Raw genomic sequence first — 11,964 nt, 5'->3', positions numbered from 1 at the left:
ACACGTTGAAACTTTTAGTATATACAAGTTGCGTGCAATGGTGTGGCGAGTCAAGTTTCAAGTGGGTATTACACGGCACAATCTTATCCTAAAACTTGTTAGCGACACAGATTTCGGTTGCACAAGAAGAAAGCAGTTTTACTTTTCGTGGAACTTTCTCGCGACGAAAGTTTCACGACGCCTTTCCTTATCATTAACTTAGTTGCTAAAATGTAGTTTTGAAGACAAAACGACGCAGGTAGTTTTTAATTTTAAGCAAAACTTCTATAAATGTAACTTTCATATAAACAACAAAATTTACTAAAAATGACAATTGACGTTTGTAAATGTATCTTACACACAAAACAGTTTGGTACAGGTAGCAAACGGATTTTGATTTAACGGAGTTTAAAGGTAATGAGACATTTCTCCAGCCTTCTCAGTAGTAGTGTGCTTTTGGCATGCATTGGAAAAACTGAGGTCTCTACCTCTTTTCTATACTTTTTCCTATACTAGCCCACCCCCCTTCCCGTTTCCATACACACCAAGTCCTATACACGCCCTGCCTGTTGGTGTACCAATTTTGAAATGTTACCCTGTTACGTACCCTCAAGGTTCCATTTATCTGTCGACCATTGAAAAACTAGTGTCTCTTTCTTTAGAAAATGTTTGTCAACTCAGTCTTCGATAAAGTAAGCTTTATACGACGTGGTAGCCTTGAACCCATAAGGCCTTTCGAGGTGATAAACCGAAAACAAAAAATGTGCAGTTAATGGTTCAACTGTGAGAATTAATGGAAGGGGACTTGATACAATCGCTTGGCCTCGACTCTTCCCTGATACCTTGATCTTATACGAACGATCCGAGCAAGCGTTGGCAATCTCAAATGCTGAAGTACGTGCTGAATGCGTCCTTGTTATCATTACCAAGCAATTTGCGTGCAGATCAGTGAACTTGACCTTAGCACCGAAATTCTTACTCCTTGCCAAAATCTTCAAAAGGTGTTTCCTCGAATCCATTTTGATCCATTGACGATTTCCATAGGAACTATATTTTCTCGACTTGCAGACACATATCGTGAGGTTGACGGTGTCGTCTTTACATGTATCAAAACGTCTGTAAATGCTTATTCTACTTAGGTGTGTCAATGTTACATTATTGTTGGATTGTCTTGGTATCTTAGGGTATTCTATTTGCACCTCGAATATCTCGGACTCAGGAATGACAATCAAATCCATCGTCACCAGATAATTATCACCCACTGAGCGTCGTCGTATTTTCTCAAACGTTTTTCCAGCGAGTCTTTGGCAATTTCCAAAGCCGCCCCATGAATCTATGTTTTCCATGAATTCGGTTTGTATCCTATTGTTTAAAGTGCCTAGGGCAAGCTCAGCAAGCCAAGTCAACGAAGGATGGTTAGTTGAGAATGTTTTTTCCCATCCATCGCATTTACAAACGGCCGCACTTCTCATGGAAATATCAGAACACGAACGATTGGATGGAATTTCTGCGAAGATGCCTTCCAGCTGTGTAGACCCCGAATTTTCTTTATCTAGATTTCCAATGGAAACAAGTGTATGGTGCAACTCTAATGTTGTCAGAAGTCTTTTCTGGTTCGTTATCAGTGCTTTTGTTCTGTGGTACCCAAGGAACGAAGCGGTCTTTTCAGGTAAAATGGCAAAAAGCAAAGCGTCGTAGATTTCGGCCCTTCCATCCATCGTACGGAATGCGTATGTGGTAGTTTTGGGTCCATGATCAGAAAGGACGAGAGTTAAGGTATTCTCCTGTCCAGCCATATTAAGGAAAAATTCAGAGAGTCTTTGATCCAATTGTTTAATCCTAGTCCCAGAGATTTCATGCCCCGTATTCAAGTGTGTATGTGCAAAAATAGGTGTTTTAGACGTCCGTTTCTGCTTAAAGACTTTCTCATTATAATCTAAGAAGTACTCTGCAAAGACTTTTCCACCGAAGCAAATCTTCTTCGGCCGGTTGAACTGGTTCGTTATGTTGTACCTTTGTAATGCCTTGCAAGAAAAATGAGACAGTCCAAAATCGTCAATGTAGTATTTCTCGACTTGTTTCTTAAAAGTCTTCCATCTAGAACTAAAGTCTTCCAGATTCTGAGGTTGTTTTCCTTGGAAAAGATTATCCGTGTAAAGTGACCCCCACTCATCATACCAGCAACTGTCCTCTTGCAAAAGGGTGTGGTATCCTTTCGATTTCAGTATGCTGAATAAATATTCGATCTCATAGTGCTGTTTTTTGTGCGCTTTATAATCCGAGTCAGTCTTCCCGCTCATTAATGTTCGAATATTATGAAACGTGTAATCGGCCATGCTTTGAAACAACTCAAAATCCAGGACCGTCGCTTCCAATCTTGGATCGTGGACGATTCTGCGAAGTACTTCGACTGTTTTTGGTAATGATCGATAAAAGTGCGCCCGTGATACAGAATCCAAAGTAATGATGTTGAAATTGATTAACGGCGGTTCTAATAATGGCCCATTTGGTATTTTTGGCTGGAAAATGATTAACTGTTCCAAAAACAATGATGTGGTACTGCATCCCAAGCACTTGCATTTGAGAAAGCAGAAGTTAAATCCATTTTCGCTGCTAGATTTTGAGTAGTCATAGACCAAACGTTCTAGTTCTTTGTTAGACTTCATAAGGAAAGCTGTGTTATCATTCGTGACGATCCCATAATCAGGATCCACGCCCGACAAATAAACATAGTTGTCCGTGCACGGGGACATATCGCATTCTATCGTACCATCTTCTTTAAAGTTGCATATCTCATTGGCAATCCCCTGTTTTTCGCACGTTAGAGGCGACAGATGTACATTATATGCCATATATGCCTCTTTGCATGCTTTTTCACTTGGTGTCTTGGGTCTGCAGCGTACTTCATTGAGACTGTCGTTTAACCAAGGGTTTACTTTACTTTCTCGAATTCCCAAAAAGGGGCAAATACTAAATGGAAGGAGGTGAGAATTTGGCTCATCATTTAGAAGAGTTTTTAAAATTTTCTTCTTATTTTGGATGTCCAATTTTTGCTCCGCTTGCGACTGATGTTCTTCTAAATTATTGTTGTCGTGGAACATAAGCGCATTAGGATCGAAGAAACTTTCATTGATGGAATTGTCTAATGTTTTTCTTTCTTGGTCGGCATTACTGAATTCAACCATATCTTTCGCATCAGCCATGGTAGAGAAGTTGTTCGTATGATCAGCAACAGTCCCTTTACCATTCTGCTGGGCTTCTTCCTTTACTGAAGGATCGCTGTTTACATGTTGCATTAAAGGACTTGGAGTATCAATGTTCCATCCATGTTCATGGTCATCTTGTAACCAATTATCACTGATCCCTTTTTGGTCCTTCCTTTCAGTAGGTGAGTCGGTCGAAGAAGGAAGCTTGTCTAAATCAGGTTCGTTTGCCAAAGCTGGATTCGTTGATGTTTGGCTCTGAGAATCTAACTGGACTTGTTGGCTTTGGATGCTGCTTTTCTGTTCCTCGTTTTCATCTACAGCTTCTTTGTTGTCATCTAAATAAAGATTTTAGAATAAAAAGAATAAGCATTATCATAGCATCACCCTAGCTATGTACCACTGTAAGCACTTCAGCATAGTTTTCACGAAGACTGATGAGTGATCATCTATAATAATGATGAGTAGGACTTCTAGATTATTGGATCGATTAAAGTTGTTGTTACACAAAACGGCGCAACGACGATTTTACGTGCAACAATGTTCGAAAAATTTTTTCCCGTGTAACATGGTGGTGCTTTTACGATTTTTAACGATGTTTTGTTGCGGCTATATGTGGCAGGTTCTTGAATTACCTTCAAAACTCACAACATGAGTTGCTGCGCGCGCCATGTTACACGTAGTCTCCACCGTTACACGAGGCCAACTTTTAAGGCAACAATGTTGCGTTAAAAATCTTTTCGTGTAACATCACTTAAAAACGTTCTGTCCTTGAATACACGACTGTCTTTGTCCTATGCCGATTATTTAATTGCTTAACAAAGAGTTGTTTAGTCTCCCCCAGAGCCGCTTTCAGTGTCGTCACGCAACGCTTTCTCCCCTGAGTTGCGGCTACTCAGGGGAGAAAGCGTGGCGTGACGACACTGAAAGCGGCTCTGGGGGAGACTAAGAGTTGTTATGACCACGGTTGAGAGTAGATATTCGTATGAATATTAAAACCTCGTGGTACGGACTTGCCGTGCCGTAAACCTACAACAGTGTCGTGTCAGGACGTTGTGTCTTCGATCGGTCGAACGATAATCTTGTGAGATTGGTTGTCGTGACTGGGCCACGGTGAACCGTTACTTTTTAGAGTGACATGCTTACCTCGTTTTGCGTAGCTTTGGACTTGGTAGTTTTGGATGTTGAGGTAATCTTTGCTTAAAATGGTGTAAATGAACATTCCGATCACAGTCGCCAGGAGAAAAAAGAACTACAGAAACAAAAAGGCAACTGTTACATTAATTTTTTGTATGAGCTGCATTTCTCCACACAAATCAGAACAAAAACTCCACCGACACTTACATATAAAATTGTATTTTCTTTAGCCGACGCTGAATTTATTTGTTTCGTATCAGACAAGAAAAATAATTTTAGCCGGATCGTGAAAACATACACGAAAAAGAGCATACAGTCATGTAGTCGTAGACAGATATGGAATGTGTCTATAGTTTTAAAAATAAAGGGTTTATAGGTGGATCGCTGAACAAATTAAGTACTTTACTTTCACCAAAACAATACTAACAGGCATATTCAATATCCTATCCAGGCAAATTACTTGTAAGAGAATAATTTAACATTTGTCACTACAGCTGGAAGGGAAACTTTGGGAGAAAGATCAGACTCCCTGGAAGCGAACCATTGACCTGGCTTCCGGGTTTTCCTTTTAGGCAATGACAAATGTAAGATTATTCCATACTTCCTCCTAGTTTAAATCCTAATTTCGAATGACTTTTTATTTACCCCACAAAAGGAGCCAGAATTTTTAAACAGGAATATCCAATGTATAATAATTAAGTAGCATTATAGCTTTTGGTTTTTGCTGGTACGTGGTGTTCCTTGCACAATGTGGCATGTTAAAACCCACCAACTGAAATGCTTTCAAAACAGGTTCTCACGTGGCCAAAATTTGTGCACGAAAATTAAAATCTTTGATCACGTGTGAAAAGTTTAGGAACTGAAGAAACCGTTTACATCATGTGACAGAAGTGTATCTGTAAAGTTAGAAATATCGAAATTTATATTCTTGGTGTTTTCTTCGTTACTTTAACAGCTTTTTAAAATTGAGATCAGCTAATTTGATTGACATTTAATTTGCTGGTGTGATTGTCAGAAAATCACGATTTTCCTTTCAAACACTTACACGAGTTTCACGATTTTCCTTTCATACAAATTTTTTGATTTTTAAAAAAAAGTACCTTGCTATCGTGAAATTCACTCTCTGATATGATAAAACACATTGTCAGTGAATTTCTAAGTTATGACACTTTACAATGAAGTTAGTACTACGCTATATAATTTATAATCAAAATATCTCGCAGATTGTATGTATTTCCATCGAAAGCTATTTAGTTATGACCTTGGTAATTCTTGGGGGTGCAACCAAATGACTTAAAATCCCTCGAGATATAAATATCAATGAATTAAGCAGCCGCCATGTCAGTTGATCTAACGAGAGAAGCTATTAATGAGGAATGCTTTGTAAGTTGTCGTCAACTAATATGGCGTCTTTGAAGTAACCCTCACCCCAAGAATACGGTACCTTTCTACGATAAAACAATCCGATCATGTTGACTGCAGTATGTCCTCTCGCTATTTTCAGTCTCAACGTAATCGATTCTCAGAACCCTTTGTAATCAGTTTTCCAGGTACGTTCCCACGTGGCTGAATTTCTTTCATCTTCATGTCTTTTTTAAAAACTTCAAAAAGAAGTCCATTGGTTTGTTTCTTTATTTTCTCTCTTCCTTTGGTATTATTTGTTGGCATGAGTCTCCGTCCACTCAACGAAAAGAATATTACTTAATTAACGATGTGTACTGCAGTGTTAAAGTTTCTCGCTGAGCCAGATTTGCCACAGAACGGTCGAGTTTTGCCGGTGTTCTGTGAGGTCATTTTTACATGGCAGGTTTCTCTACTTCAAGAAGTAGACTGGAATGTTAAAGCACCTGTTGTTTGATATATAGTCACCATGGAAACGTGAAGCCCATGAGCTACATAAAACAATTAAATGAATAACCCAAACGAATGATTAAACTGGGTAGCAAAGATTAAGATTCACACCTAAATAATATTCATATTCAAATAAACTAAGTTATTTTCTTTATGGAATTTAAAGTATAATATAAAGATCATTGAGATTGTATGATTAAAATTTAAGATTTAAAGACTATTATTTGAAACAAAGGCTCGTCCACCGATTTTTCGGATTTGTCTAAAACGTTTCGGTCGTGAAGCTAACTTGGTCCGACAGTAATATGTGTAAATTATTGCATGGCTATTATAGAAAACTTTTATTCACATGGGAAAATATATGATGCTTCATTGAATCTTGGTTACGCATTGAGTTTGCTATACCTACACATTACTGACGAACCGGCGTCGCAGTATCACAACCGTAACGTTTTTAATGATCAGTGACATTTGCAACCCTTCGTTTCAAATAATTGGATGGCTAGTTATTGAAGAAAGCAATGTCAAACGTTTAAGACGTTAGATCACTTTGTCGACCCCTCACCGCATTCTGATCATCCCCCCTCTTTACCTTGGTGATGATGATAATGATGATGATAATAATGATGCTATAATAATGATGATGATGATAATGATCGATGATGTTAAAATGATTTTATTGAGGTTTCTTTGGATTTACGTTTACATACATTTTTTAACAAATTTCGAACCAATCACTATCGCTAGCTCAATGTAATTCTTTGTTTTGACTTATACGAGCGTAGATCTTTTCAAGAGTCAGGAGTAGGTCTTTCCGGTTAGTATAGCGCTCTTCAAGTCAGTCGCTTTCGGACCTTTTGACCATTTGACCATGGAAACACTGTATTGGCAAAAGTGCAAGGACGACTTTGACAGAAGAAAATACATTTTGGGCCATTATCCATGAAATGGATTACGCTTGAAAACGTTCTCTCGATGTTGTAGTAAGGAGCTTTAAATTTCTATCACGTGATGTTCAGGGTGGCTTATTTGTTCGAGTCCAAAAACAGCAAAAACACCTGCTTTTTACCTGCTTATTCTCTTAGTGCTATAACTCGTATATTGTTCTTTCTAGTATCTAATTAACGTTACATATAGCTGCAGTGAAATCAAAAGGAGTGCCTTTTATTAGAAGCTCAACAACAAAAAGCCTGACATGTGAAATAAGTACCCCGAAAAACAAAGAGAAGCGGGACAAAAGAACTCTTTAAGGATCAAAATGATGTTGGCAAGAAGAAAACTTGTAAGACAACTAATCTTAAAAGGCCTATAACTGCAATGTCTAGTAAACGTTGCAGTGATTGTTCAATGGCTTGCGTGTGTTAATCAATGATTATGTCGACATCGATTATCGACAGATGTAAAGTTACCGCTATATACACTCAATTAGCCAACTTTTGATATTCTGGTTGAGTTGAATCAAGCAGAAAACAATCTGAGTCCAGGCAGGGGTAGGCAGGGGGGAGGGATTACCAAAGAATAATTACGATTACATTATTGTTTCCCCAGAGCCTCGACTCTAAATGGTTTGTATTTGACGCGCTCAACCAGAATATCAAAAGTTGTCTAATGCAAAATCATTCTCGGGTTAAAAGCAGAGAACTTAAGCTGAGCACGCATTTCAATTCAAAAAGATATCATTTTTGATTTTTTTTAAAGCTCGTTTCAAAGAATCAGAAACCTTCTCAAAATCATTTTGGATGGGATGACATGAAAACACAACTTGAAATTAAAATCAGACATTTTCTCGATGGAATTTGTGGCATTTCCTTCGTATTTCCATGTTAGCCTCAGATTACATTCAAGATAGTTTTGAGAAGGGTCCATTGCGTTTGGTGCGAGATCCTTTAATCCGGCTAGCTTCGTGTTTACAAATCGCGAGTTCCGAGAGAGACAAGCAATTATAAATTCCGATCAAGTGTGTCATCTAAATATTCATGCATTTTTTCGTCGACCCGAGACTTGTGCTTCGTTCACTATATAGACACGTTTGGAATGGCATTGGGCACTTCCACTTAAAATTAGTGTATTTGAGGGAAGCATTAAATTATTGATTGCCTTTTTGGGTTTTCTAGGTTTTAATTTTTTTGGTGATTGTTACCACGACAGTAATGTACCTGTGGAAGATGCAACTAGATTCCAATACATATATCATTGGTAAGTAAATTTTTTTGATTTTGAATTCCTTGATTTGAGATTAAGATTAAGATTTGCAAAACCCACGATAAATATGGGAAAACCCACGACTAAGGTTGATTCATAGTTTTGGGCGTGTGTCTTCCAGTTTCATTCAGCGGAAATAGCGCGTTACTGTCCTAGGTAATGATTTTTCATAGAGCGTAAATATAAAGTACGACTGACAAAAGAAATTTATATTAGAACCCTTGCAAAGGGAACGAGATGTGGTCCAAAATGGGAAACATTACTTACAATGGCCGATAATGCTCCAGAACTTACCTTTGAACGACATCTTAGTTTTTGTACATCATCAAGATATCAATTTGTTCTGCCTAACGCGAATTTTATTTCCAACAGATACTCTTAAAAACGAAAAGAGAGATCACGATTCAAGAAAAGGTGCATCTAAAAGTGAAGGAACTTTTGCGCAGGCGTTACGTAATGTAAAACGTCAGCATGTCCAAGCAAGTGTCGTAACAAAACATGTCGATCTTTTCAAGGGCTTCAGAAATGTTTCAAAGAACATCCAAAATAATAGAATGAGCACCAGGAAACATGAGGACATCGAAGAACAAGTCAACAAAGAATGGAAAATACTTGCTGGAGATATTTCTGAGTCTGAGCGCAGTCTTCCGAAAATGAAAACCATAAAAGTTCGTCAAGTGCAGCCAAGCAAATCGAGGCTTTCTGTTTTAGAAAGACTGTTACAAAAGATGATGTCCGATACGAGGGCTCGACAACTTCCTAAAAGGTCCCCCTGTCCTTATATGGGACTGGGAAAAATTTATAACGAAACCGCACTGGACGACAAGATTGGCAAGGTCAGTTGTAAGCCTCGTATCTTAAAAGCCAAGGATTGCAAGATGGCAAATAAAGCATACAAAATACACAGTAAACGCTTAAAATGCACCGCAAACAAACCAATAAAAGACCTGTGCGTATTTCAAGAAACATGGCGGTCATCTCCAGATATGATCGCAAGTGTGCGTTGTGATCTTACTGCATGTGGAGGTAATCCTGTCCAAGTGATTAACATTGATCCGGAGTATGGAATTCTTGCTGATGTTGAGAGATGGTACGAGTTCTCCACGTCCGAAAGTTTGGAAGATTTTATCCCAGAATTTGTCGCTAAAAATTCTTTTAAAGGACTACGGTTTTGTTTTCTTCGCTGTCGTACATCCAACACGTAGTAGTTACAGTCAAACAAATTCTCTCCTTTCCACCGATAATGGAAAAAAACGATGATGCTCCGTTAAATAAGAATGTATTTAACTTTAATATTTTAGTTCTTGATTCAGTGTCCCGGGCGCACTTTTATCGCTCAGCTTCCCAAGACTGTAAAAACAATGAGGAAGATTGTACATGATAAGAGCAAGCAAGCGACGGTGCTGGACTTCGAGCTTCTACAAAGTACTGCTCCTTATACGTTCTATAACATGAGATCCTTTATGTCAGGAAAAAGCCAACAGAATAAGAAGCAAGAGTATGGAATCAAGTTATTGTATGGACTACTTAAGTCGAAAGGGTTTTATACCATGTTACAAGAAGACAGTTGTTGGTATGATTCCTGGGGATCTTTATTCACCAACAACGTACACCAGAACAGCACTCCCAAATCTTTCGAAGAGTTTGCTCACCAATGGGATGTTTTCACTAATCGAGTGTTTGGTTATCATATTGATGATTTTGGCTTGTCGCATACTTCTTGTGACGTCTACAGGCAGTATGGAACTACGAATCCGTTCGAACAACCTAAAATCTGCTTCTCTGGTAAACCGTATGGAGATTTCTTCTTAGATTACACAGCAAAAGTGTTTCAAGCGTACAGGGATTCTGACAAGAAACGTCCCGTTTTTGCGTACACTCACTTAAATGTGGGGCACGAATTTTCAGGAAGGCGTATTCGACAAATTGACGAAAAACTGTCGTGGTTTGTCCGTTCGATGGCAAAAGACCAAGATACCTTAACTATAATACTTTCTGATCATGGTCCTAAGACAACGAAATTCTCGTTTAAAACAATGTCAGGGAGAGCAGAAATTTACGATTCCCTCTTATTCATGATCCTTCCGAAGAATGTTGCGGAGAAGCTTGAGATGCAAAGAACTCGTGCCTTATTTGTGAACCAGCGTCGTTTGATGACTACATTAGATCTCCATAAAGCTATTATTTCTTATGTGAAATCATCAGAAGGCCATGATCGAGGGGTATTTACTGAAGTGTCTCCTCAACGCACATGCGCAAATTTAACAATGAAACACTCGGCTGTTTGTAAATGTACAAATTGGGAAACGCTGTACCCTGACGATTACGGGAATTTTACTTGGTTGGCAGAATTCGCCCTGGGTGAGATCAACAATAATATTCAGAAAGAGTTTATGTCTGGAGGAGACAATGTATACGGTTTTGGAAAATGCCAGCGATTGGTTGGAAATAGTTTTAAAAAGGTTCGACATCGTATGGAAGGAGATAAACATGTTGTGACCATGGATATCATAGTCAAACCAATGAATGAGATTTTCGAAGCACAGTTTAGATACTCGGAAAAATCCCGCGGGATCCGCGATCTTGCCGAGCTTAGCAGTCTTCGCAGAGTTAGTATTTACAGACATTTTAAACGCTGTGTCGACCCTCGAGTTCCTCTGGACCATTGTGTTTGTAACAACAAAACGAGGCGGAAAACTCGGGGAACTTCTTGGAAATGGATTGAGGCCAAAGCAACCTCAGATATCCTAAATATCATAAAACGCACACGAAGCTTTAAATCTAAGACATCAGTCAAAAATCTACACGGTAACTGTTTATTGTTGTTGTCAAGGAGACATAAGAGAACATTAGTTTATGAAATAGCCAACGCCTGTTCTGATCGCAAGTATAAAGTTCGTATTGCAGGACGAAGTAAGGGGGCATTTATTTTAACACGTGACTTACCGATTTCGATATCATTACGTCCGCTAACCATTCATTTCCTGTTCGGTATTTATCATTTCAAAAAGCCATACAATTTTTATATCAAAACGTCTTACAAAGTCTTCATAGAAAAGTAAGGTAACATCAAGGAAAGAATCATTTTACAGAAATTTCTTAGTTATTTTGTAGCTATTTAATTTAAAAAGTTGACTTTTGCTAATAAAAGGCCAGAGTTTCGTACATGAACCGTGAATTCTGATACTGACCCTGAGTAGTTTGTCTGTGCGGTCCTGTGGGCTTACAAGACTTTACAAATTACTTCATGGAATGAAAGCAAAATCCCGGTTATAAGCCCTGGGCTAATATAGTCATTTGTAAGGATTTCTTCATGGGCTTATACCCGGACAGGGTTTATAACCGAATATTATAACCGGTTAGGCCTCATAAACGGGGGGGGGGGGGGGGGAGTTATAACTGGGGAGGTGGTTATAACTGGGGAGTGGCTTATAATTGAGATTGTACGGTAGCTTTCGCACTGTTCATTACTCAGCAACGGGAATCTGCAATCTCAGCAACGAGGTCTGTCTAAGAAAATAAGGGATCTTAAATCTATGACATCAATAATGATTATGGGAGCCAAAAAGTATAGAAGTAAGTGATTTTTATC

General features: G+C 38.6%; 2 protein-coding genes and 1 pseudogene across 2 annotated transcripts; 2 read left to right on the top strand and 1 right to left on the bottom strand.

Annotated features, from left to right (window-relative positions):
* Window positions 1-231: 231 nt before the first annotated feature.
* Window positions 232-6,089, bottom strand: LOC116307119 (uncharacterized). Its single transcript, XM_031717269.2, has 3 exons — window positions 5,764-6,089; window positions 4,329-4,434; window positions 232-3,520 (listed from the first exon to the last, which is right to left on the bottom strand). The coding sequence occupies exons 1-3, from the start codon at window positions 5,788-5,790 to the stop codon at window positions 657-659; spliced, it is 2,997 nt and encodes a 998-aa protein (XP_031573129.2). The 5' UTR covers window positions 5,791-6,089; the 3' UTR covers window positions 232-656.
* A 1,158-nt stretch (window positions 6,090-7,247) lies between these two features.
* LOC116307098 (uncharacterized) lies at window positions 7,248-9,577 on the top strand. The gene is made up of 3 exons (XM_031717245.2): window positions 7,248-7,452; window positions 8,285-8,366; window positions 8,745-9,577. The coding sequence occupies exons 1-3, from the start codon at window positions 7,429-7,431 to the stop codon at window positions 9,575-9,577; spliced, it is 939 nt and encodes a 312-aa protein (XP_031573105.2). The 5' UTR covers window positions 7,248-7,428.
* Window positions 9,578-9,610: 33 nt separating this feature from the next.
* LOC148906835 (uncharacterized) lies at window positions 9,611-11,487 on the top strand (annotated as a pseudogene).
* The last annotated feature ends 477 nt before the right edge of the window (window positions 11,488-11,964 follow it).

This window comes from Actinia tenebrosa, unplaced genomic scaffold (assembly GCF_029948245.1).
Source record: "Actinia tenebrosa isolate PJP-AT-01 unplaced genomic scaffold, QUT_ActTen_1.0 PGA_scaffold4__44_contigs__length_22323623, whole genome shotgun sequence".
Taxonomy (NCBI): domain Eukaryota; kingdom Metazoa; phylum Cnidaria; class Anthozoa; order Actiniaria; family Actiniidae; genus Actinia; species Actinia tenebrosa.
This window is presented reverse-complemented; position numbering and strand designations above follow the sequence as displayed.

Coding starts and splice junctions, on each gene's coding strand:
- LOC116307119 (XM_031717269.2), bottom strand. CDS start 5,790: ATGATCGGATTGTTTTATCGTAGAAAG. Junction 4,435..5,763: donor GATTGTTTTATCGTAGAAAG/GTACCGTATTCT, acceptor TTGTTTCTGTAG/TTCTTTTTTCTCCTGGCGAC. Junction 3,521..4,328: donor CCAAAGCTACGCAAAACGAG/GTAAGCATGTCA, acceptor ATCTTTATTTAG/ATGACAACAAAGAAGCTGTA.
- LOC116307098 (XM_031717245.2), top strand. CDS start 7,429: ATGATGTTGGCAAGAAGAAAACTT. Junction 7,453..8,284: donor TGTTGGCAAGAAGAAAACTT/GTAAGACAACTA, acceptor TGGGTTTTCTAG/GTTTTAATTTTTTTGGTGAT. Junction 8,367..8,744: donor TTCCAATACATATATCATTG/GTAAGTAAATTT, acceptor TATTTCCAACAG/ATACTCTTAAAAACGAAAAG.